The following is a 26,561-nucleotide window of genomic DNA, read 5'->3' as shown; positions in this document are numbered from 1 at the left end:
ACATGCACAGAGACTGTGGGGTTCAATCTTGTGGCTCTCACCAACCTCCCATATAAAACTGTATCCAGCTGGTTTCAGACTAACTAACTGTGTACTCTGTCCACCCAACACCAAATGGCTAAAAGCCAAAATAAACTAGTGACTGGTGAGGAAAGTGGAACATCATCCAACAAGCTAAAAGCAATGAGAGTGAATAGTGGACTTGAATTACTCAAGTATCATAATTACTTAATTATGATAATATAATAGATAACCTATTATATAAAAATCTCCCTCTCCAAAATTAATAATAATAATAATAATAATAATAATAACAATACTACTACTACTACTACTACTACTACTACTACTACTACTAATAATAATAATAATAATAATAATAATAATAATAATAATAATAATAATAATAATAATAAAGTAATTAAAGACATGTACAAATTATTTTATTTCATACGACTTTATTGAAAAAAGGGCTCGAGTTCATAGGTAAAATACTGCTTATTGGTTTACAATCAGTGAAAGTAGAGAAGGTAATATTTCTTTTCATGTATATGAAAAAATGTGTCAAAAGCTGCCTCAAAAGACACAACGTAATTTCACATTGTCTCGGGGTCCAAAGTAGAACGCATACACCAAACTTGGATTCATTTATAATTTAACACACTAGGAGCCAGTAAATGAAAACCTGAATGTGTTTTGACATGTAAATCACATTATACAGAAAGATGGTTGAACTCCCAGAGGTAATAAATTAATAAACCATTAAAATTATTAATAGACGAGTTTAAGAATTGATGGTTGTTTGAATGATTTCACATAAGGGATAACATTAGATGTTTATTATTGCATATCAAAACACTTTCTGCATATTTAGTAGTGTGTTTAAACAAATTAGTATAATATAAAATGAATGACCATTAACTTCTGTTACATTAATAGGAAATCAATTACACTTACAGGATTATTATACTATTAGCTGTGAATTGATACTGTAGGATTACCACCTGTAACCAGGCAGTCAGCAAACAGACAGAAACAAAACAAAGAACATAACAATGACCACCAGGACTTCCATAACAATTTTAGGGGGAAAATAAGGGCTCAATTTAGCGGCATGGCAGCAGTTGAGTGAAATTGAAAAGAAAACCCATGGGGTGCTGGGAGTGTCCAAATTGAAAGCACATGTTGGTCCCTTGGATCTCAACTCAAAGGTTTTGTTCTGTTTTAGCTCACTGGCTTTATTGACACATCATACATCAACCTCAGTAAAACTTTAAAAAAGCAAATCAAGTGTTTGACGGGGACAGCTAGTGGGCTGAGCTGAATAGTTTTCTCATGTAACACAATGACAAAGTCTTTTGTTTTCAGGCACTATGTGTTGGACAGATACAGATTTTATTCAGTTTATTCATGGTTCATCTTGAATTGACTAATAGGGAAATACAAATGGAGAGAACAACAGTGTAGGAGGGCAATGTTTAATTTGTTTGGATGATTTTTTAAAGCAAAATTATATTAAAAAAAGATAAAAAATATCTTTGGAGGAGGAATGTATTGCATACTGTATTGTATCATATTTGCAAACAAATCATTACAAATTACCTGCGTAAAATTTTGCATGAAACCTTAAAAATGAAATTTAACACTGTATAACATTTTATAGCATAGCCTTCATTTAGTAGCAACTGCCTACTGTACGTTGCATTAAAAAAGAATTTAGTAAGATTATACACAATATAAAAATAAAACAATTACATTTAAAACACATTTATTTGATAATAAAGTGGCTCAAATATATATATATATACTACACACACACGTATGTATATATTTGTATATATATATATATATGTATAGACACGCACATATGTATGTGTGTGTGTGTGTGTAAAAAAGGATCATCAAAAACATTCTTTTCGCCACCATATATATATATATATATATATATATATGTGTGTGTGTGTGTGTGTGTGTGTGTGTGTGTGTGTGTGTGTGTGTGTGTGTGTCTGTCTGTCTGTCTGTCTGTCTGTCTGTGTGTTTAAAAATTGATCATCAAAACTTCTTTTTGCCACCATGAACTGACTTCTATGTGACAATTTATTAGCTTTTCATTCCTACCAAGGACAGGTGTTGGTATGAAAATACTGCAGTTAAATTGCTGGTTTCTTTATGTTGAGTGTCTTACTGAATAAATATTTGGTCTCTATTTACTGATGTGTTCAATCAATAAAAAGCTGCATTGGTAATTGTTTTATCCCATTTTCAGTACACTGTGGCCTTAACCTTACATCAGCTTTATATTTCATTTTCCATATCCAACAACAGTTCCATTTTGCAGACTGATGATTATTTTGCTTTGTGACTGGCAATAACAGAATCCAAGAGTCACAACAATCCTTCTTAAATCTAGCATAAAATAAACAGTGAAGTCCCATAATATAAATGGCTCTGACCCTTTATACTGAATATATAGCACCATAAGATCAGTGCTTGTTAATTAGTAGTTTGTGTGAGCTTCTGTTTTGTTCCTGATGGTGCAGCCAGCTTTTAGACAGAGCAAGAATTGTCCCATGAATCTCTATCTATGAGTAATGCCACTTTCAATTCCTATCAGAGGAGGCTTTTACATTTAATTTTGGAGAACTGACATCTAATATATATATATATATATATATATATATATATATATATATTTTATTTTATTTTTTTAAAAAGGGGAGAAAATTGTTTTTTGTGAGAATAACTGTTACATTTGACTTGGCCTAATATATCATCAGGGCCTGTCAACAAAACCCCAATCATAATTCCACCGGGAGACTGATGTGAAAATGTTTCTCTGTCAGCAGCTCATATTTATCATTAATCTGACATGAGGTGAAAGTCGCATTACCCACAAAGCCTTGTATGTGAGACAGAAAGCTCAAATTATCTCTTTATAGCTGCGTGAAGTAAGGAAATACTTTAAACAGACACACAGTTAGTTCACATGAAGCACATTCAAACACACTTTCTCTCTCTTGTGTCAATCACCCAGCACTCACACTCATATATTTGACATCAACATGTGTCCCATCATTCCAGGGATGAGGTGGAATTGCACTTGGTGCTAATATGGATGGTTGGAGGTGACTGCGTGGGCGTCCAGAGGGACCTACAGCGGTGCTGGGGTTGGCACAGTTTGGCGGTGAAGTGCTGGTTCCGCAAGCGGTCCAGAGAGGTGGACGAGTACATACAGCGTGTTTACATACATCCAGAGCAGTGGGAGGGAGGTATACAGGTTTGATCTGAGGATGCCTGATGATGTACATCCCCTTTTAGTTCTTCTTGCTATTGCGTCTTCTGGTTTTCTTCACCCTGGAGAGATTCATAAAGATTTCATTAGACTGCAAATAGAAACATTTCAAAAGGTTTATACTATTTTACTGGACTGTATTACATATGCTATATGACTATGTAACATGCAATTGAATCCAGTCTAATAATGAATTATAAACAAACATGGATGAATGTCCAGCAGTATGAAGAGCTGAATAAATGAAAACCCACAAATGTCAGTAGTAATTCAGCATCACAATTGATTTTTGGAAATCTTGTTATTTGCCCTCAAATTACAATCGTTTGGTTTTAAAGAATGTTAGTCAGCGCAACACAAACATTCTGAATGAGCTCAATTAAAAGATGTTTATGGAACATACTGTTAAAATTGTATCAGCAAGCCTCAGGATGGGTAAAGGTTATAGGGAGGATATTAAGAATCTTAATAGAAGATCTGAATATACAGCAGGGAAGTGATGGAAAGAATGTACATGCTGCAGTTAGCAGAGCACTTATGCATATGTTAGGGGCCTCAGGTGTTGGCAAACTGTTTTGATGGGTGATATTGCTATAAATGTAATTTATGTACAACTGTAACTGAACATGAAAGAAGGTGATACTGACAAAGTTCAGCTATGCTAATAAAAAATCCCTTCCTCTACGCAAAGGTTTAAAATGTGGAGAATTTAGGTTGTGATTTCCTTTTATGTGATAACGAATACACACATATACATTCTTGCAAGGGCAATATTTCTTATGTATGTGTAGGGTGTGTTTTAAGGGTCATAACATTTACTGTTCTATTGGCCGTTTCTCTTCTTTCTAACAGGAGTTCGGTGCGAACAGGTGGAGTTTTTAAAGTTAGTCTCACTCCATTCATGACTCCTATCATGAGCACCTTTAAAGGGCAAGCACACTTATATTAACACACTTAATGTTCCCACACCGAACCTTGAAACTGTAGTAATTGATGCATTGATTCATTCACATTTTTGTACTCAAAATGAAAAGCTTCAAAAACAAGGCTGCTTCTTAACGGACAAATTGGAAATGTTTTGCTGAATATATGAAGTAGGTATTGAGACACTTACTGTGCATGCTGAATATAAAGGGCTGACGTTTCAGGAGGCAACAGTTTGCTTTAATGAACTGTGATAACTCTAACAACAAGACTGTAGCATTTTCTTAGAAATACGTATTCATACTAAGACAACAAACAATATCTTGTAAATTCTTCTATAAATCGCTGTATTGTTTGTCTTTACATTGTGCACTTTAAGTGTTTATGGTGTTTTAAGAAGCAGACATGCAGCTCGGCGATAATCACAGCCAGACATACTGAGAGCATTTTTTCTAATGAGGAAGGGGCACATTTGAACTACAAAGCTCATTAAAAACTGAATGAGCTGCTGCAGTTCTCTCATAACACTGCTCCCAAACCACAACAACTGCATGAAGTGCAATTGGTGATGATAATTATGTTAAAAACACCATTTGTGGTTAGGCGTTGATTACTGTGAGAGAGCTCAGAGGGTAAAAATGATGAACACAATGATGCATTTGATTCTCCTGCAGTCTTGGCTGAAGTCTCAGACACATGCTTGTGAGAAAGAAGGAAGCAGACATACCAGTGGCAGATTTATCACCATTCTTGCTTGATGCTAATAATTTCACAGAAGATAACTCAGCTGCTTACATCAACCAAGTCAACGATATCAGAGAGTAATTGTCAGCAAGAAGCTGAGGAATTGCCATATTTAACAGTGGTTTATTTCTTCTCTGCAAGCTCTAAACTCAGCTAAGAGGAGTGCTGCATTTCTGTCTTTGTCAGCGACACTTGTGTCTGCTCAGTGCGGGACAGTTTTTTTCTTACTTGTTAATGGCGTTCTTTAAGTACTGCTGCAGCCACTTGGTCTCTGGGTTGATGCAAACTTCCCTGTTGTTCTTCAGCTTGGCACTGTGGGAGAAAAAAGCAGAGTCGAGGGATTAGATGCCACATTCTCAGTAATTTTCACAGGATGAGGTGTACTGTTAAAACAATGATTTATTTTTTCTTGACTCCCCCCTTTGTATTTAAGCTATTTATTCTCACCTATAAATCTGTTGTTTACATGAAGAAGAAACAGGAGGGATTCAAAAAGTATTTGAATCTAATCCAAACTCTCATGTAATAAATCAGGTTCAAGGATACGTACTGGAGAGTTTTTTTCACCTCTGGGCTTCCTTTGTAGCTAAGCATCCGGTGGTGGTGTACAGTTAGAGATGCTATCTACTTTAGTAGCTGTGTGGTCAACCAAACTGTAACATGACCTCTCAGTAACCTCAAGACAATGTGACAGGCATTTTAATTAACACTGAAGTTCATTTGAATTCACAAGGTGGTTCTACTGATTTACAGTTTGGGCCTTTTCTGAATGAGCAGATGGTATAAACGTAGTTGATTTTGAACTTTGCAGGGAGCAGCAGTTTCTGCTTATTTCAGTATCCAGTAAACTTGGATCTTGCTTGAACAAATTATCACCTTTAATCTTTTCAGGTGTTTCCAATTTACACTATGGCCACAAGGGAACATTTTAAAGACCTCTTTGACCCTCTTTCCAAACTGCAAGAACTGGTATAGCCTCAAATAGTTGTGTCTAGTATACAGTGTCTGTATTTACAACAAATAGAAAAGAGAAACAACAAAACAAGTGTGCTAGTTGCGAGAGGCATGGTGTCAATGTATTTTATCTTGCATTTAAACTATTGCTTTTTAGTTGTATTTTAAAAATACACACACAACTGCAATAGTATGAAGCAAATTCTCACTTATAATAAAGGTGATCATGTCTCATGAATGGAAACTAATGGCTGCCTGACGTGTAGGAAAAGAAACTAAAAACCTATTACAACCTGTGTGATTTGGAAAATGATGGGCAATAATGTCCAGTATAGGCAATTTCCAGTTATTAAACCGCAACATGCAAAACCACTGGTATGCTCGTTTAAACTTAAAGGCGCCATACGCAACATTTATAATTCCCTAAAGCACTATAAAGATCATGTTGGGAGGTGATGAAGTTAAAGTTAAAGACATAGTGTTCTCACTATGTTGCTCTATTCAGAATAATGTATCTACTGTATATGTCTTTATCTGTGGCTAATAAATAACATCCTTTATTTTTCTTTTTTTTGTTTTGTTTATGCAAGCCAACTACAACAATAGTTCAAGTTAATCTCTAAAAACCCAAGAATATTTTATGGCACATTCCAGTTAAAACCTGAGGATTAACGCTTCTAACAAGCTGTCATCTTGCAGCTGCTTGATTTAACAGTAACTAACCTGCATTGTTAAATACAAAGGTACCCATATTCATATTAATAAATCATAACATAAAATAAGAATATTGCCTGTATTAACAACAGGGCACAGTTGAAATGAGCACAATATGTCAGGATAATATCTTGATGGTTTATGAAGACTGAGCTAAGAAACACCTCAGCTAAGCTCTAAAAACCTCAGCACATCATCTTACACGTCCGAGCTGAAAACCAGAGGATTACAGCATATAACAGGCTGTCACCCTCTGGTTGGTGGTGAAAAATCACAGCTCTCTGTTTCCACTCAAGGACAGCTGGAAGGGAGGCACACACCACAGGTCACACTGTAGTGTACCATGTAAAATTGTCTCTACGCTGCACACTAAACAACTGAACAAGTAGAGGACCTGTTTAAATTCTCCATCACTATTGTCTCATTATCTCCACTATCAGGTTTGTTTTAATGTGATATTTCAGCTGTTTCTTGGATGAAATCTTTTACATGAAGAAATGTTATTCATGATTGTATTTCTTTTTAATTCTGATTAATATTCTTTGTCTGTAATTCAGTGTTATTTCAGTGTTATTACCCTTGACAATGTTAATTTTTTAATTTAGTGAGGCTTTCCTGGTTAAATATAAATTATATTTCTGCAAGGTGTGAATTTTCTCCTTTAAAAAAGAAAAAAACGAAGTACTTTTTTATTTTAATATTATTTTTAATGGAAATATAAATTCTCCTCCATGCTTGGAGAAAATTTTGATTTTTACATCTAAGCAGTCGATTGATGGTTTTTACTGGTGAGGATGGGTATTATTTGCTCTGTAAGAGTGAAGCAGGAGCTGCTGGGATGTCAGAATGGTTCCAATTTAAGATGAACAGTGTTGCAGTTACAGAGAATGTGTGTTCTTGCAAATGATGTCTGGACCAAATATTTAGGAGAGGATTTTAACTGACACAGCTGGGCAAGTTTCAGATGTGTCTAGGTGGGCAAGGGGCCACTCAGGCCCAACCCCATGATGAAAGGCTTGAGGGGACTGGCCGGCATTTTTTAAATGAAATTGATTGATTTAACCATGCAATAGCTTTAGAAAGGCCAAAAACAACAACATAAGACTACTGTTTCAAATGTCATAAAATATATTTATTTAATAAGAGCACTCACATGAGCATGTCATATTAGTAGAGCACTAGATTTATTTATGAACGCTGTCAAAATAAGCAGCAGCTTTTTTTTTTTTTGTCATGTCATTCAAACAGTGCTGTCCATGGTTCTGAAATAAACAATATTCCCATTTATCTCAGCCAATATTTTTATAGTTTTTGCTATTTTTCTAGCTTAAACAGATGGGACATAAATATAACTGATGGAGCTAAGCCTCCTTAAGACCCCTTGTGGCGCCAGGCAACACCCCCTCCAAACATGTGGATCTCACACCTCGACGGCAAAAGGTTGTGTATAAGAGTTAACAACTTAGAGGTGTAATGCCTCACTGCTCCTTTCTCCTCCCTCCATCTCTCCATCACAAAACTCTGCAAACGAAACACATTCCTCTCCACCTCAAACTGCTCCCTCCTCACTGCTTTCTGATTCAATTTGTACCCCCACCTTCTCCTCAGCCCCTGCTACACCTTTAATATGCCACCTCCCCAATTCTTCACCTCATTTAGATATGAACACACGAGCAACTGAGCAAATGGCAGCTGAACTTAAAAGAGCAGTTCAGGAGCATCAGTCCAAGCATCAGCCCCAAATCCCTCCAACTAACATATGAGTCAGCAGGCCAAACAGCTCAGTAACTGGATCTGTGTTTGCTTTTCCTCCGAGGATGTCCCCTTCTTCCCCTCCTCTTATTTTATTAGGGGTAGCCAGCTCATCCGCTCAGGAGCTCTCTACTGTTTTGATGTGTCTCCCTTCATCCTGTTTATCTGTCTGCTTGTCTGGCCGACCAACTGAGAGCCTAAACCCTAATTGACTTGGCTGGAATTTGAGGGCCGGAGTTCCACAACCAGCAGGTAGTAATTACTTCACAGCAAGTTAATACCAACAGCATGCTGGGAGGGGTGAGGGGTAGGATAGAGGCACACGGTGGGACACTGTGGGGTGGGGATTGGTGCAAAAGGAGGTATAGTGTTACTGGCTCTTTCATCTGACTCAATAGAGATATCAGGGCAGCGCTCTGCATTTCCCTCCCACGGCTCTGCGACCCCCTCGTCTAAATGATTTCTTGACTCCTCTGGCAATTTTCTGGAAGGAGGTTAGAGGGAGTTTGTGGCCTGGCTGGAGCACTGTGTGTCCTCTCTGACCTTTTGCCATTCAGTCACCCTTTCTAACAGTCACCAGCCCCTCCCCCTTTTTGGAAGAAGCCCCACAGCTTTTTAGCCTTTTGGCTGTGAGGCTTCTGTCATCCCATTTTCTATAGCTAACAAATGAATGAGTCTTTTTAGTTAATGTGTTCCATACCATCAACATTACATACAATGTTGTGTGCATGAGGCAGGAAATAAAAAAATAAAAAGAGTGGATAAGGGACACGGGGGTCAGCAGAAACACAAAGGTAATCATTTTGACCCTTAATTATTGCTTCCTTTGCAAAACATAAATGGCTCTCATGAGCTCTGGCCGTCACTGCTTTCCTCTTTCTGAGTGGATCATGTTGTTTTAAACTCAGGCCTCCCATTCAGGAAAGAATAAAGGGAGGTTAATACTGTACTTCACACATCCGCTCTCACTTCCATTAATTAAGGAATTAATGTATATTTTATATTTTATTTTGGACATGAAATAGTAGGGGAAATGAGGGAAATAAAAGTAAACATAAAAGGAAAAGAAAATCAATGACAAGGCCTATAACATATTGACAAAAGTATTAGATTAAGTAGATTACTAGATTAATTAATTAGATAATAGATCAGATTAGAAAAAATATATCATCGCAATAATCTACTTTTCAACAGGCATAGGCTCAAAAGAGGGCTGTCAGCTAAGGTAGACTAAAAATCTGTTAACAATACAAATATGTCTTTTTTTAGGAAATTATATAAGTGCTTTTAACATTTTTATTTTTGTTAAGGGCTCACTAAATAATTGTTCTGATATATGAAATATTTTAGTTTTATGACATAATTATTCCTATGAATACTTCCTAAAGATTCTCTCTGAGATCAGATAGATTACAGTGAAAATGTTTAGCACCACTGGGATGAATTACTGTAAAATGATCACATGATGACATAAACATTACCCCTCCTCAACAACTCAACAACTGCTTTCCACAAACAGTGTTTTAGGGTGTGTTCAGGTGCAGCTGCATTCAGTCATGTAATCAAGGGGACTTAATGTCCAGCAGAGCACTGCACCCAAAGAGGATCAACCACAGACCAGCAAAACTATATTATACTTATGCATGAGCATCCAGTTAAAACAAAGATTTTATTTGTTAGTGAGTCTGACCAGCTGGATGAACTTATTGTTCATGGAAAGTGGCCATTGTCTTCACAACACTGTGTTTTCGCACAACTATGGAAAATGCCAAAAGATTGCAGAATACTACAAACTTGACCTTAATTTGAAAAGCAGCTTTGATGTGACTCAGATCAACAATGTCATGAAAATTGTAGGCTACAATGTTTCCTTCCTGAAAGACCACAAATGAATCTGTATCAGGAAATCTATATCAGGTACACTTAAATCTGAAATAATTATCTTCAAAGCATAACATAAGTGAGCCCAAATAATTGTCAGTAACTAACATAAAAAAAACACAAGTTAATCGCTGCCATAATTTTGAACTCATTTACTTACATGACTTGGAAGGGGCAGTTGGGTGTGTGGAGAAACTTGAGCTCTTTGATGGATCGCTGAGGAACCGTGTTGAGGGTGGAACGACACCAGCAGCGCTCCACCAGACTGATGGGCTTAGCTGCAAACACACAAGGAGAACAGTGACTCACAGGCATTGGCATAAGTAAAAGAATATGTGATTAAATTACAAAATAAGAAATTATGCAGCTAAAAAAACAATATCAATGTAGAAATAAGGTGTAATTGTAGTTGTTCAGCTCAGACATTGACATCCTGATGCTGATCGAGGTTCTCCTACTTTCTGTTAAACAAATATATAAAAATAAGTCACAAGAACAGTTTTATAAGTTTAGGTAAATCATTTATTTTGTTTCACTTTATGGTTTTAATATCTAAGTTTAAGATAGACAGTTGTATAGATCCTCTCATGAGCCTCACTTTAAATAGTGTGTGAGCAAATAAAATGTAGCAGTAATCAGACTTCAAGATATAACAATGTTAACCTGATGACGAAAACTGATATCGGTGAAAAGGTTTTGTATTTGCTTAAATTAAATGTAAGCATTTTTAAGCCTGTTCAATACAATTTTTGCTAACTAACACATAATAGGCTCATTTATTGACTTTTTTGTTCAGTTGCTGCTTTTCTTTTAATTAATTAAGTGTTTTATTTCTCACTGAAAAGTGGCCGTCGTGGTTCATATGAGGGTTTAAATATTTACATCAGCATCAATTAAAATCCAAGTTTAAACTCTCAGTGGTAATTATTTGCATCACTTCCCTCATGTAATGTTTAATCTACTGTAACAAAACTTTACAAAGCATGGGAATGTATGAGTTCACTGCTATTGCTCTAAACATGTTAATTAAAAAGAGATTAGCCCTTTCTCTCTCTTACTCACACACACACATACATGCAGGATTTTAGCTTTTCACTCCCAGAGCATTCAACCTAACCACTCTAATGGAGTAGGGTCCTCAACATTCAATTTCAAATATTACCCTCTTTTATGATGGAGCACTCAGACAGCATCAACAGCGTCTGCGGAAATCACCTCAAGTACATTCTTAAAATGATTACAAATCACCCCTGTGCCTCTGCAGACGCTTGTGGGGAGCACCACAGATGAACACTGATAACTCCAAACACACACAATTACAGACTGGTTGTACTGCTTTTTTTAAGTACAGCTTGCAGATTTTCCAAAGAGGTGATGGTTGTAAAAATGTCAGAAAAACAATGAAAAAAACCCACCATGCAATAAAACTGAAAATTAACTAAAATTCCAGCAAATAACATTAATGGTTTAGTACTTTACTTTATGTATTACTCACAAATTAATCAAAATGTTACATTGTGGCTGCAGGTTGTTTCAAGAAATCACAAGTCAGAGAGCAGATGTTAAAGTTGAAGATATTTTGCAACAACTTATTCTTTGTATCAACCATTTCCCGCCTGCACAAATTAACAAAATCAAGTTCATCAAGTGTAGCTAACAGACCGTTGTCCTGGGATTCAACACATTCCCATTGATATGCATGTTTATAATGTAGCACCAAATGTCCTGCCACAAATGGCTAAATCCTAAGTAATATGAGCCTAATGATTCGCACCCATCCAGGGTCTTTTCTCATGCAAACTAAAGGGATCATTATGCAGCACACAGCACCAGGGCCAGAAGCGAGCATCCACTGCTATCACCACCGCATTGTTTATCCCTAATTAGAAACTAATTAAAAGAAAGCAAGGAGAAAGGGCAAATACACAAATTTAGACCTAACTCTTTAATATGCAATCAGGGGTCTCACTGGGGCCGAAAAAACAAGCTTAGCATAACGCAGGCAGGCGACTCAACACCCTGGCGTGTCTCCTACCAAGTAACATACGGGGAGATAAATGTGGGGTCACTAAGGAAGCTGCACTCCACCTCTAATTTTACTGAATGCAGGATTTTACTGAATAAAATAATTAATTAATTAATAATTTCCCTTCAATGTTACAACGCTTCAGTAGTGATGCAAATGTGTTATTTCATACCAGTAATAATTTTGTCAAGTGTCTCAATTGGTGGATGATTTATTTTATAATAAAAGTTTTGTCTTTTCTAATGATTTCTCCATGTTTGAAAAATCCTCATAAGTAATAAAACAAAGTCAAAGCAGGGTATAGAAGGGCTGGAGTCTGTATGTCACCAGATATATTTTCCTTCTGTAACAAACCTAACTCCTTCACCCTCAAACCATAAAAGTTTGGATGAAGAAGTAAAACTACCATAAAACTCTACATTTCACATAATGGAAAATAGATTAAAACATGAAGCGAAAAGGATTTGAGACATTCAGCTGCTTACCTAATACAGGCTGAATCCTGAAATAAATCAAGATTACAAACAAGCCAAATGTCAGGAGCCTCAGCATCCAGATCATAAATGCAACAAAAACTCTTCCTTACATTTAAAGCATGTCCTGTCAAAACCCATAGAGATCAAACCAAAAATTTCTCTTAACCAAAACATTTCAAATTGAGCCTGCTGGACTCACCGTTGGAGGTTGGTATGCGTGTGGCCACAGCCAGCAGAGTCATCAGTGCCAGTAGTTTGACATCCATGGTGGTGGGCAATCAGGCTGCAGGAGGGCTGCTCTCACTCTGTTACAATCCAGGGCACAACTGTGACCGCCAGCTCTGCTCTGCACTGTGTTAAATCTTCAGATGGGGGAGAGAGAGAGTGAGTGAGTGAGGGAGGGAGGGAGTGAGGGAGGGACGGGGGTGGGGGTGAGTCCTAACTTTCTCAGGAGGGAGGGGGTCCCAGCATGAGTGGAGAGGAGGTGAGAGGAGGAGAGGGAGGGGAGGGGATGAGGGAGCAGCCAGCGAGTCAGTAGAGACTTCCTCGATTGTAAATGTGTTGGCTGAGAATCAAAGAGAAAGTCTGAAGAGAATTCTCTCTCTTTCTCTTTTCACTGATTTCTCTCCATTTTCAGGCTTTTCTCTCTCAAATTTGCTCCCTTTTGTCTAATTAATCTCTATTTTACCTTCTTTGTCATCCTTGTCTATTGTCTTCTTGCCATCTGCCACACACACACACGCGCGCGCACACACACACAGACACACACAGTACATGCAGCTTCCACCACTTCCCACCAATCACTCAGACTATTTTCAGAGCCAGAGCTCCCTGCTGTTGGACTAATATTGTTGTATATTTCAGCTGAGTGTTGTGTTATTGTTTACTTGGATGCAGACTCGTCTCTCTCTCTCTCTCTCTCTCTCTCTCTCTCTCTCTCTCTCTCTCTCTCTCTCTCTCTCTCTCTCTCTCTCTCTCTCTCTCCTTTTCCTTTTCCCCAGTTGGCTCGGTTGACTCCCTGTCATCTGCATCCCTGACGCCTGGTTCATGTCTTTATTGAACTCCTCTGGACTTACCGCCAGTTGCACTGTCTGTTCTGTGACAAAACTAACAAAGGACTATTTAAACATCACATTTGTACAGTCAAGGGAGGGCAGGGGAGGGTGACGCTCTTTTAAATAGAACAAGAACAATTGCAGGTACTAATGTAATATAATGTAAGACAACAGACATCTGTGACTCTGCAGGCCTTTTCTTTCAGCCAAAGATGATAAAAAGAAGTTTAGGTTTGGAAGAATGGACCTCAAGCTTAAAATTGTTTATTTTAAAATAACATTCAAAAGGATGAAGAAGAAAAACAGTTTGTAGCACATTTGTTGGATCTGTTTCACCTCATTTTTTTTAACATTCATGTGTGGCCAGAGGGGAAGATCTCAAATTCCTTTAAAAAATAGGATGGTCTTGGTTTGATGTCCTCATATATTGATGGCTAAAAGTCTCTGGCAAGGTAGACAGCTGCTCATCTGAGATTTGTCTTGTCACCTTGACAATGTTGACAACGTGGTTCCCTGCTTTTGCACATTCAGATTTGCATATTCATAGTTAAACTAGAACAGGTTTTCTACCCTTCTTACATACATAAACAAGAAGTACACACACATTGTTTGTTTTTTTGTTATTTTTATATCTGGCTTTTAACAGATTTGTATCTGTTGATCAATACGCAAATAATCTAATGATATAGATTCTGACTCATATTTTTTAGTATCTGTCTCAAAGTGAGACAAACATGCAGTAAAAACAGAAAGGATGCTGTAACAGGTGGGAGGGCAAATAAAAGCCTTTAGACAGATGTAAGTCCTCACATGTTTCTGAAATACTTAATCTGGGAGAAAGGGTCTAACAGGACACAGATGTGTGTATTGATGTGGCGTGTGTGTACATGTCTCTACATGTGTGTGTGTGTGTCTGCAAACATGCCTGCAATTGTGTCTTGTTTTGTCTCCTTTCACCAGGTTCTGCTGCACTGAATTGAGCAGCTGGTAAACTGAAACTGCTCTTCGTGCCAGAACGTGATGCCTTCTCTGTCAGAGCTGTTGGAGAGGATTCAAACCACTCCACCCTCATCTGAAGCCCCCTACCCGCAGCAGCAGCAGCAGTAATAGACCCGTACACTGCTAAAGACTGCCTGTCAGTTCATACACTGAAACCCCTCCCCTGCAGTTTACAGGCCCATGCCATGGGGGCGTGCTGAGAGAGTATTAACAGGTTGGAGCCCTGCTCTAAGCTGTAAACCTGAAAGGGTGTTTACTGTTAGCCTGAGAGTCATTCAATATAACTGCAATTAACAGCGAGGAGATCAGACTGAGCTAACAAGAGACTTTTTTCACACAAACAATAGGTTTTCATTGTTTTATGGCCAAAGTAAGTACGCCAACAGGCATCACAAAGTCCAATTAATGACTTTCTAATTTCCATTTAGTTGTATTTAATCTCACAATTCAGCCTCTAAGATGTATGCCTTCATCAAAATACGGCAGAGATTAATTAAATGTTATAGCGTTGGAAAATTACTTTAAAATATTCATTAGCGACACATCTTTCCAGAAAAAATGTTCCCAGTTGGAACTTCCTTCTACCAAAGACATAGTTGCTATTAAAAGTGTTGACAGTGTGCCTGTTGAATAATCTTGAGCAACTGCGGTTGTGTTTGTGAAAAGAGATGCTGCTGCTGATTTTTGTAAAATCCCAATGTTGTGACTTCCACAAACAAACCTGGAAAACAGAAATACTGAAACCTGGACAAAGAAAACCGAAACTATGGCTAGGTAAGGCTAGAGATAAGCTGTAACATGTTTTCTTTCCCCATAATTTGGGGTACTGAAAATGTATAGTAATATTATCATTCATTTCTTTTGAAGGACCACATTACTTGTCCTTTAAGGCAGGGCTGGGAAACAGATGTAGGTTTATAAGACTTGATTTCATGCTAAATCTCAGCCTTGACCGCCACGCCATGTGCAATGTTTGGATTTTCTCCATGGATGTAATGTTTCTATGATGGGATGTCTGGCAATGTAAAACAAGTCTGTATTACGTTTCATTTACAAGTAAGCCCAGATAAATCCCAAATCCCCCAAACTACCTTAAAACCTAGTCAATCTTATCATCAGAGCACTGAGGGGTGTATTTACCGAGACACAAAAACAAATGTCAGAAGTGTTTTAGTCGCTCCAGCATTAACACGCCACAGGAGCTGTGAGGGAGGCCCGGGAATGTGTTTGGCACGTTTACCGCCAACCTGAGGGACAACACTGCCACTTGTATCACACGTGGGGTCAGAGGTCAGTGTTTCAAGTCCCTGTATAGGGTTACAGGGAACTGAGTTGCCAGCTCTTTGTTCTGAACCCATCCTGATAGACAAGCTTGCACAAATGGCTACCATGATGAAGGATATGATGGAGAGCAGACGGGTATTTGGTCTGGGTGGATGGTCTTTATCAGACCTACACATCCTATTTAAGTTAAGTAATCAGCCAAATAAAGATTATTAGGTGCAATAAACTTCTTTTCATTTTACTTTAAATGTGATTGCCTCTTGTAAAACAGAACCTGGATCCCAACAGGACCTATAAGGAGGTAGTTAAATAGGAACTATTGGGCTTTTTTAAGGAGAGGTGAAAAACATCTGAATGTTTTCTTTCTGACAATACATGCTGTTTTCTTGCCCTTGTTTTGTAAAATAGTCTTAGAAAAGACAATTAGCACACAAGTTAAAATCTTTGTCTGCCATATGAACTTAAGACTTATACAATTTAATGCAGTCTGTCCACTTCAATAACCATCTGTCATCAGCAGGTGTGTCATAGCACTTAAACCAAACCCACACAAACACAGTATTAATGTCCTTTTAGCCATTCCATGTAAAAATGAACTCAAATAAACACAGACTAATCTTTTGGTTAATCTCCCATGCGACAGCAGATCCCAACTTTCCTGTTGGGATCTATGTGTGGAAATTGCTTTGTGGTCCAGAGTTTATTGTGTTTGTCCAGCAGTTTGAGTCTGGTGCTGAGTTTTATTTTACGGTGGCAAGGCAGATGAAAGGTTTCCCTCCACTGGGCTTAGATAAACAGTAGTTCACAATCACAGCCGGGTCTGTATGAGAGGCTCAAAATATGCCCTGTAAACACACATTAATCAACATGTGGAAGAATTCTCAAGAGTGCCAAACGTATCGGCTGCTGGATCTTAAAAAGGGAAAGTGTTGAGCAAAAGCTATGCTTGATATGTCTACTTAGTGTTGTAAAGTGGCTGGGCTAGTTTATAGTATATCATAGATTTACAGTGTAATAAATGGATTGGATTTGGACTTGTCATTGAATGAAAAAACATTAACAAATATGGATAGGTATGCATGTTTTGAGTGTGTGTGGGTTTGTGGGGTTGATTTGAAGCCAGGTTCTGTAAACAGGATAAACAGGAGGTTTAGGGGTTTAAGGTGTGTGTTTGTTTGTGTGTGTGTGTGTGGTGGTGTGGTGGTGGGGGGGTAGAGAGGGGGATGGGTGTGTAATGTGTGTGTGATTTGTTTTGTGGGGGGGTTTATCAGTTAGCACGTTTACCTCAGCAGTTCAGGGAGAAGGGAGAAGACACACACACACACACACACACAATCACACACACACACACACACACACACACACACACACACACACACACATTGCTTGATTTAGTGAGATGGGGAATCCTGCTGTGTTGAGAAAACATTTTCACATTACATTTGAGTTCATTAATACATGAAATATTAACTCCAGAGTCCAGAATCAGCAGATCATTTCATTGATTATAAATGGAGCAGAAATCCTGCGGGAGGACCGTCTGGAAAATGTTCAACTAGAAGCTATGAAAACATACAATTAACTTTGTTGACACATACCTGAGTGCAAGAGTCCTTTAAAAATGACTGAGAACTTAATTATATTTTTTCACTATGAAAGGTTCAATATGGCATCTTGACTATTTCAATGTGGATAAACCAAACAAGCCAATCCCTTGCTAATTCAGTGATGCCTTTAAAAAAAACAAATTTACAATATACTAATTTCAGCGTCTCTCATGTTATGTTGTCAGATCATCATTACTAAAAATAATAATAATAATAATAATAATAATAATAATAATAATAATAATAATAATAATAATAGTAACTGCAAAAACAACAACAACAACAACAAAATAACAATAATTCAAACAACAAATTCATTAACAATTAAAAGTAAGTATAATTTTCCAATTCATGCTGTAGGATAATAACTGTACTGTGCCTAAATAATAATAATACTGCTAATAATTTTACCAAGCATTTACACTCAAACATACACAAACATATAAGGCAAAGGAGACATTTCAAATTAAACAAGACATTCAAGCATCCAATGCATATAGAACAATCAGTGATGGTATGATAAAATTAAAATGACATTTTGTGATATTTTGATAGTATTGAAAAAAGTGAGCATTTTCCCTTGTTAAATTAAAGGGGTCTATATTTCTATTCTGATACTATTAAAATATCCTTGAACGATTGAAAACTCCTTATTTATCTTATACTGACCATTCATGCAGCCCCCCAGTTCATCCTTTGTCTGAAACAGACCAATGAACCCACTCTGTTCTCACTGGCCCAAAAGCTGCTCCTTGACCGACTTTCCACTATAGTAATAGGATTTTAATTATTTTTCTTGTTCTTTCTTGAAATATAAACTTCTCAAATACATTTGCACAGGATCAAGCCCAAATCCGATCAGAAATATGTGAGTGGACAACACAAACAACATATTCAACAACTTTTGCAACAAAGCCTACCAACAGTCAGAGGTTTGTGGGCATTCACAAATGATCTGATCTCATTACGAAGAAGAAATAAAGGTAATGTTGGAAATGAAGTGTTCAGAGCAGACTTGAGTTGCATTTTTACATTCGTCCCCCTCAAGAAACACCATGAAATGACTTAAATAGTGGTAATATAAACTAAAAGATAATTAGTAGCACTGGATTATATGAGCACACACAGAGGGCATCGGTTTAGTTACAGCCTGAATGAAGCAACAGTGAAAGTCCAAAGAGGTCTTCGCTTAACAAAACATGAAGAGAGCTCCTTATTGAGTCTGACTCTTGACCATTTTAATCCAGCATCTCCCATTCACATGTACAGCACATACAGTCAGAAAGCTATGGATGCCAGCAGAGAGTGATGATAAAGGCATTTGCATTTGAATAAGCGTCTGGTCTTTAGGTAGAAACGTCCTGAATGTGTTTGAAGTTTTCAGCTCTCCTTGATTGTCAGTTATGGGAGAAAGGCCTCTCAATGACTAATCCAGTTTACTTTGTGCCCATCTGTGGAGGAGAGAATCTGGCATGACACCAAATGCCACTCAATAGATGCTTTTCTAAACAAAGGCAAAAAATGGCTGCCCCTCCTCTGCTCTCCTCCTGCTTGCTCCTTGTTTCCTGCTTGACAAGCACATTGAATCCCTCTCGTCTTTCATATATTTGTCAAGAGCATGGTTTGCATCTGACCCTGTTGCCATGGCTTCAGCTCCTGTATGGGGCAGGACATGTGTTTACTGTATATATTATGGGATGCTGAGAAAAGAGAGGGCGTTCTGGAGTGCTGGTGCCCTTTGGTGGCACATTCAAGTGAGTGAGACTGTGTGTTTTAAAGCTAGGCAGCTCTCTGCTCCTTTTTTCAGGCAAATGCTGAGAGCAGGAGGACATATAAAGGGATGGTCATCAGAACTCCAAGTCTAATTGGATGGGATGTACCATTAACGCTCAGTGACCGCAGGCACGTGGTCAAACCTCACTGGTGTGTTAAGTAGTAGTAGTTCATTATAGGCAAGATCAGAAATTAACAAGGCATTGGATCAAAACCACCTGTAAAATGCTCATCAAATATCCACATATTTTTGAATATGGGAGTAATGTCAAATGCCTTTAATAATTGTAGAATCAAGTCCATTCATATTTCTTAATCATGTTCACTTGGTATAATAAAGTTTGTAATTTATGGATGCTTGTGATGGGGGACTGAGGTTTTTGTTCTAGAAACAGTCGAGTAAACAGCATGAACTACTAGGACATTTTGGCGAGCAGTATAAGAAAATATTGACCTCAGACAAAGACTCTTGTTTTGTTTTTTTTAACTGGAAGTGTTTCACAATTTTCTTGTGAAACAGTTCCAGTTAGCAGGAATGCAAAAAATAAGCAGATGAAACATTTCATCATTTAAGATGGAACAATTACTTACTGGTTTGCAATGCATTTGTATAATGTCAGAGTTAAAAAATACCAAATTGCCATTGAAAAAACAACTAGTTTCTTTCTTTGGTGTACATAATAACCCATACAAGGTTTCAGGTGTTCTCATTTTGTGCCAGCGACAGCACATGCAGACTTCATCTAGATGTGACAGTTTGCATGACATCACCTCTGAGATTCTTCATAGAAAAGACAAACTAATGGCAACCGCTGTTTTACCCTCCTTTTCCAACAGTCCCATGGCGACGGGTGATTGAAGGGGTCCATTCCAAATTGACAAGTTTAATTTCCCTGAATTTGTCAAAAGCCAAAGCCAACGCAGGCCAAGAGAAATTGAAAACACCAGGTTACATGGCAGAGTTTTAAAGAACATATTCCACTGCTGAGCTCTTCAGATTTAGCAAATTAAAGCTGAATTGGCTCACACACATATTCCAGATCTAGCTTTGATAGTTAAGTCTTTGCTCAAAGTGCCTTTTTTTCCTGTTCTGAAGCAGTTCGCTGTGTAAAACCTGTGTAGTCAAATGAGATTGTATGCTGTCTTTGAGATGTAAATTACTTAAGGGCACTGAAGGCTTAATGTGCTGTGTGTCTGGCACATCAGGAAAACAATCTGTTGGCCTTGGCGCACTCACACTACTTTTCTTTAAACACCACACACATAGACGTGATTTCCAGCACTGGCTTCTTAGCACTTCTCGATCAACACACAAACAAGCAGAGCACCTCTGTGGAAGGAAGCCAGAGTGGAGGCCAGGCAGGGATGAGACCCTCAGTGTACTGGGACGAGGCTAAAGTCATGACCCCGGCAGATTGGACGGCCAGTATCAGCGTGAGTCCTCCTCACTGCTCCCAGTCTGGCCAGAACTCACACTCTGGCAGGTGGGAGGCAGGCAGCACTTTCTCTTTACAGACTGTTAAAGCTACAATAGTTGACAGTGTGTTTGTGTTTCAACAGCCAACATAATCCTGTGTTAAACACAGAAAGTCTTTTTCTGAAGAGGCGTTTAATTCCAACCTGCTCACCAAACAGAACGTTGATATGGTTACGCTGCTACGGTATACTGATTGGTTACAAAGTTTTGGTAATGCTGTTGCCATGGCTGAAAATGAGCAAAAGCAAGAGCTATTTCTGACTCTTTAGTTGAAGAGGAAAATGTAACCCTCATCAATCTCCAAATCCCAAACTTATGCTTAGCACTGAACAACAGTATTGGCCATACTCATTTAACATTTTCTCTAGTCTAGGAGACTGGACCGTTTATTCTGTCTGCATGTAATCAATTACTCAATGAAATGTTATTCATTACACATCACTTAAGTAATTATTTTACAAAAATAATTAGCTACTTTTTACTTACTTAGTCATCAGGTCCGTTGAGGTTTTCTTTAAGTTACAAAGTCGACAATCACATTTCTTGAAATTAACATATAAACACAGAAAACAAGACACTGCGATTAACCATGGATGTAGCAAACTGTGACCCATTGGTTTGCATTGGAGCCAGTTTGAAGCCCAGAGTTGCCATTTTTTTCCATTTGGAGACAGGATCAAATAACCAAATAATGATTCTGAGATGTTGCCTTTTCACCCAAGAAACAAACTCTGCAACCTCAGTCTGAAGCAAATGCTAGCTTACTTGGGCTAATTTTAGCTACTTTAGCTAAATTTTTGCTAACAGGGCAGTTATCATAATCAAGTAACAATTAAATTACAGAAATATTTCGACAATAGTCTGTCTCAGTCCTGGAGCCGGGAAGAGCAGTGAGCCCACGAGGCTGTCATTAAAACCTACTATAAGTGTTCAAATGTTATTAAAAGAGCAGTCATTTCAAAAATGACCACCGGCACACTTACGAGAATTTAGCGACTGAAAAAATGATTGACTTAGTGATCTATCTGACAACAGATGGTATGCCCCCCCAGAGTCCTGATCTCAACATCATCCAGTCAGTCTGGAATTACATGATTACACCCTCCTTTGCCTCTTCTAATGTTACCAGTCATTTATTCTATCCATCTACAGACTACAGCAGGCTTGTTCTCAGAGCATTAGAGCCTGTTCTCCCCCGTCAGCAGAAAAAACCCAGGAGCTGATAGGATCTAGAGGAACTCAGCAGCCATCCTGCCAACATATTCTACAGAGAGGAAGATTAAAGTGCACACAGTCGGGACTGCGTATCCACACATATACAGACACACATGCACAGAAGCATGTATCCACACACATGCCTACAAAAAACCATCCACACTACCTTTATATGTACACCAGTACGTATGTATGTCTACACACACACCACACTCATCATCAAACCACCATAACATGTCCAGGCAGTCTGTTTACAAAGCGTACTATCAATCATTGCACTTTATGTGTCTTACTTCATTTCTGCATGAGCAAGACTTAATCATTATCCTGAACTTCTACTTCAATTAAAGATTTGTTATTCCCAAAAAAGTGTTAAGAAGAAAATATGTTACTCATGTAAGAATATTTGAGATAATACTTTTTTGTTTACCTCTAATAGCAGAACCTCTTAATTCCCAAGCTGTGTCAATATAACAACAAATTTCCTCTGGAAAAACAAAACTTCTAAGTGTGTCTTCACTCTGCTTTATATAATTTGTTTGCAAAGTTACTTCCACTTCCTCCAAGTGATGATGTAAGATTGTTCATTTGTGCCCACCCTCCAGTCATTATATGAGCAGTCTGTTCTGAGGCAAGCTCAGAGGATATTGACTGATCATTTAAATATCCTCCAGACAGAATATGAGCTCTTGCCCTCTGGCAGACTACAGAGTCCCCCACTGTAAACTTAACTGTTTTAAAAACTGACTTGTACCTATCTCAATCAAACTTTTAAATAATGCTGTAATGATTTTGCAATGATCTCATGGTGTTTTATTATGGGGTGTGTGCAGTATTTTGTTATGTGTAATTTATTGTTGTGATTGGAGCAGCTGGTGCTGTTTTGTGCATATGTTGTCTGCTGTAACTGTGGAGGCAGTCATGCATGCAGCATTAAGTCCAAGACAAATTTCTCTATGGGGACAATAAAGTATATTGTATCATATCTTGTGCCCAGAAGTGGCTGTCTGTTTTGCAGCCTTTGTTGCTAAGGTTGTTTACATTGTCTGCTTGCATATTTGGATTGGATTTGGGCTCAAACACATGCAGATGTACTTATGTGGTTTCCATGAGAAAAAGAAATGACTACTGTTTACATAGCTTCTTGAGCTGTCTTCCGGAAGCTGGCCAATTATATAGTCTTTCTTTGGCAGACCAAGTTTGTCTGTGGAGTTTGTTAGAGAATGAACAAATATGACAAACACTGTATAATCTCTTTCTTGCGCTTTTGCGCTAATCTGTTTTTGGATTTGAAAGGCAAAAAAATTATGTCACCTTTTAAATTATTTGAATAACAAGAATTACCTTTACTAGTACCACATGCACACTGATTTTTTTAGGAACACTGGTGTAAGAAGCCGCTATTAAGCTATGACTGGAGATAAGAAGTTCCAGGAAAGGGTTACATGAAACTTTCTTAGCTCCGATGTCTGCAGTACATGATTAACTGAAAACAATTTTGCATGAATGGGTTAGTACATGTGTGAGCAGCATGAGAGTTAAATGAGACTGAACAAAATGTCTAGTTTTGATTAGTGAGGAATAAACATAGACGTTGTTGAATTTCTTGCTTAATCTCTATCTTAATTCTGCAAGTTTTTTCACATTTCAAGCAAGCAGTACTTCTCATGGGATGTGCTGGTTAATAATGTGCTCTTTTTTGATTAACTGCTATAAAAATACAGACATACAGTAATAGAATATAATATCACTGAAATTACCAAGCCATAAATCAAGCAAATGTTTTGAACGGAGGCCATGTATATTTAGAGAGAGGAAGTAAAGAATAATGTGATGAAACTGTTTCCATTATAGCTAAGAGGTCTTGAACTTCAAAACAAGCTTTCAGTAATAAATATAAAGACTTTTGACCCTTGAAAGTGCTACACTTTGGTGTAAACATCCACCTTTTAATCTTCCAGTTAATCTCAATCACATTATAAACATTTTCATATTCAGCACTGAGTCGAGTGTCACGTATGACTGAAAATTGGCCACTACCCAAACCATTTTTGGAAACTCAGCTTTTTACCAGAGAGCCATTAACTTGTATTATGAGTCCCCTCCATTCAGAATTGCCAATTTATTGCCTGTCTGTGAAAACATGACAGGACTTTCTCTCTCCTCCTTCTCCTCCTTCTCTCCAGACAGAGGGACACAACAAGAGAGCTTTACCCGAACCATTGAAGTCTCTGTAAGATAGCTACCAGATGGAAGAGAGTTATAAATCCTATCACTAAACGTGGCATGACAGATCAAAGTCTACATCACATGACTTTCCTCTGAAAAGGTGGCCCAGGTTGGTCATAGGTTTCTTCTTGATCCCTTTGCTGAATATAAAACAATTTTCTTGTTCCCTGAGGAAATAAAATATGGGGTGCGTAACAGCGGCCAGTGTTGCAGATGTGGACAACAGATATTTGATGTTATGACGTCACGAGTGAACACACATCCACAGTATCTATATATCTCTTACCCAAACAAACAGCTTTCATAAGATCATGCATGCTATGGCAACACTATGTCACTTTGTCAAATATGTCGTCAGCTAACTAAGGATTCAGTATTTATTCAGTGCGCCAATTTATCATCCACGGTTTCACATTTGATATCTTTCTTTCTTTCCCACGCTAATAAGGCAGATAAAAGCATATTAGTGTGTTATAAATCACTTTTTGCTCTCAACAGAAATAGAATAATATTAACTATATCCGTAAGAGGCTTTGGAAAATGTTCTTATGATTATCAACAGAGACAAGGATGAGGAAAACTGAAGTCTAAAATATAAAAGAAACTCCTTAATTATTTGACAGCTCATTATTTGTAAAGCATTGGTGTAAAATAATGTATAAAATACAGACAATTCGGTTTTGATGTATTAAAATGTGTTTAAATGGTATGATGTGTATATGCGTTGTCTTTATATAAAGTTGCATTTTCTGCACCTTAGGGTTAAAAGTTAACAAATTCTGATTCTAAACAGATCACATGACAAGAGAGGAAAGGCGCACTGGTGGCCTCTCACAACTACAGACCTTACATGTGGTCAAATACTGCTTCTAATATAATAAACAAACACTATTAACAACATAAACTGCATTTAAACATACCAGCAAGGTATATTGTTGTGTGGATACAAAAACAAGACACAGACTGCACGGCCTACAAATAAATCATGGGTGACGAAGAACCATCAGCCTGGGCATAGCAGCTTTTTTTCATTAGCATTAAAAACTAATTGAGTCTAGATCTGACAGACTTAATGACGCGATCAAAGGATGAAATAAGACACTGTGGGATATAAATAGAGGAACAGAGGGACCAATGCAGTACCGAGAAGAAAGTTTAAGAATTTACCAAGGACTTGGATTACCATTCCACTGACCAGTTACCAGAAGTGGAAAAGGAACTTTGCAGCCTTCCTCCCTGCCCCTAATGCTACAATGAGACTACTTGCAAGGGATCCTAAGAGCAGCAAGTAAAAAGAGCTTGACTTGGACAGGAAAGCTGTTTTACATCCACCAGTACCTGTGGAGCTCCAATGAAAACAAGCGAAATATGCAGATATCAGGAAAAAACTCTAGTACAGATTGCCTCTATGACATTCTACACCCACAAGGCTCATTGTCACTGTTAATGGAAACAAACATATCTTCAAAAATCAAAAGGAAGCAGCTAAAGAACTGAACCCAAGAAGAAGAACCCAACCTCTTCCATATATTTTTGCACAAGTTTGAGGCACTCCAGAAGCACACTGGCAGACTGATGTGAGTTGTTTCTGGATCATTTAAGTTTAATGGAAAGGAACAGTGATGTAGGGCCAGATTTAGTATATGAACAAAATTGTGCAATTAATACATTATTAACATTGTTCTGCTCGATTTTTTTTCATGGTGCGCTGACTTTAGTTTAATAATGTTTAGGCACCAACTCAAATCAGTTAAACTTCCATTGCTACTAAATGGGCAGACCAAACGAAGTGCAACTCACTGTGCCTCGGCCAAGATCAGAGCTGATGACCTAAACATTGCAGATAACTGAACCCATTCATGTTTGCTCATGGATAAAAGACAGATAGGGTATAGGTCTCTTTTTTGTTGTTTGTGTGCCTTGTGGCATTTTGCTATTTATTTGTTTGCTAGGTGCAACCCTCTATTCGCACTACTTGGTGCAGAATATAAATGTTATACACTCAGGCAAGGTTCCTACTGATCAATATATTTGGTTTGAATACATATGGATCCTCAAATAATAAAATTGATATCTTGTAACAAAATGGGGTTTAAAATAAAGTGAAACGCTGTAAGATCATCTCACATATGGAATCTTTACCATGCGATTTCATAATG

At 37.7% G+C, this 26,561-nt stretch overlaps 1 protein-coding gene across 1 annotated transcript; it reads right to left on the bottom strand.

The window, feature by feature from the left end:
• Positions 1-447: 447 nt before the first annotated feature.
• Positions 448-13,094, bottom strand: cxcl12b (chemokine (C-X-C motif) ligand 12b (stromal cell-derived factor 1)). The gene is made up of 4 exons (XM_062439911.1): positions 12,963-13,094; positions 10,422-10,539; positions 5,189-5,272; positions 448-3,354 (listed from the first exon to the last, which is right to left on the bottom strand). Exons 1-4 carry the CDS (start codon positions 13,027-13,029, stop codon positions 3,315-3,317), a joined length of 309 nt encoding a protein of 102 aa, XP_062295895.1. The 5' UTR covers positions 13,030-13,094; the 3' UTR covers positions 448-3,314.
• Between the last annotated feature and the right edge of the window lie 13,467 nt (positions 13,095-26,561).

This window comes from Scomber scombrus, chromosome 2, assembly GCF_963691925.1.
Source record: "Scomber scombrus chromosome 2, fScoSco1.1, whole genome shotgun sequence".
In the NCBI taxonomy this organism is placed as follows: domain Eukaryota; kingdom Metazoa; phylum Chordata; class Actinopteri; order Scombriformes; family Scombridae; genus Scomber; species Scomber scombrus.
This window is presented reverse-complemented; position numbering and strand designations above follow the sequence as displayed.

Bases quoted from the DNA above. Each gene is read 5' to 3' on its own strand.
- cxcl12b (XM_062439911.1), bottom strand. From the start codon at position 13,029: ATGGATGTCAAACTACTGGCACTGATGACTCTGCTGGCTGTGGCCACA. The intron at 10,540-12,962 runs GTGAGTCCAGCA...GTGTGTTTGCAG, and splicing joins ACGCATACCAACCTCCAACG to CTAAGCCCATCAGTCTGGTG. The intron at 5,273-10,421 runs GTAAGTAAATGA...TTTCTCCCACAG, and splicing joins AACTGCCCCTTCCAAGTCAT to TGCCAAGCTGAAGAACAACA.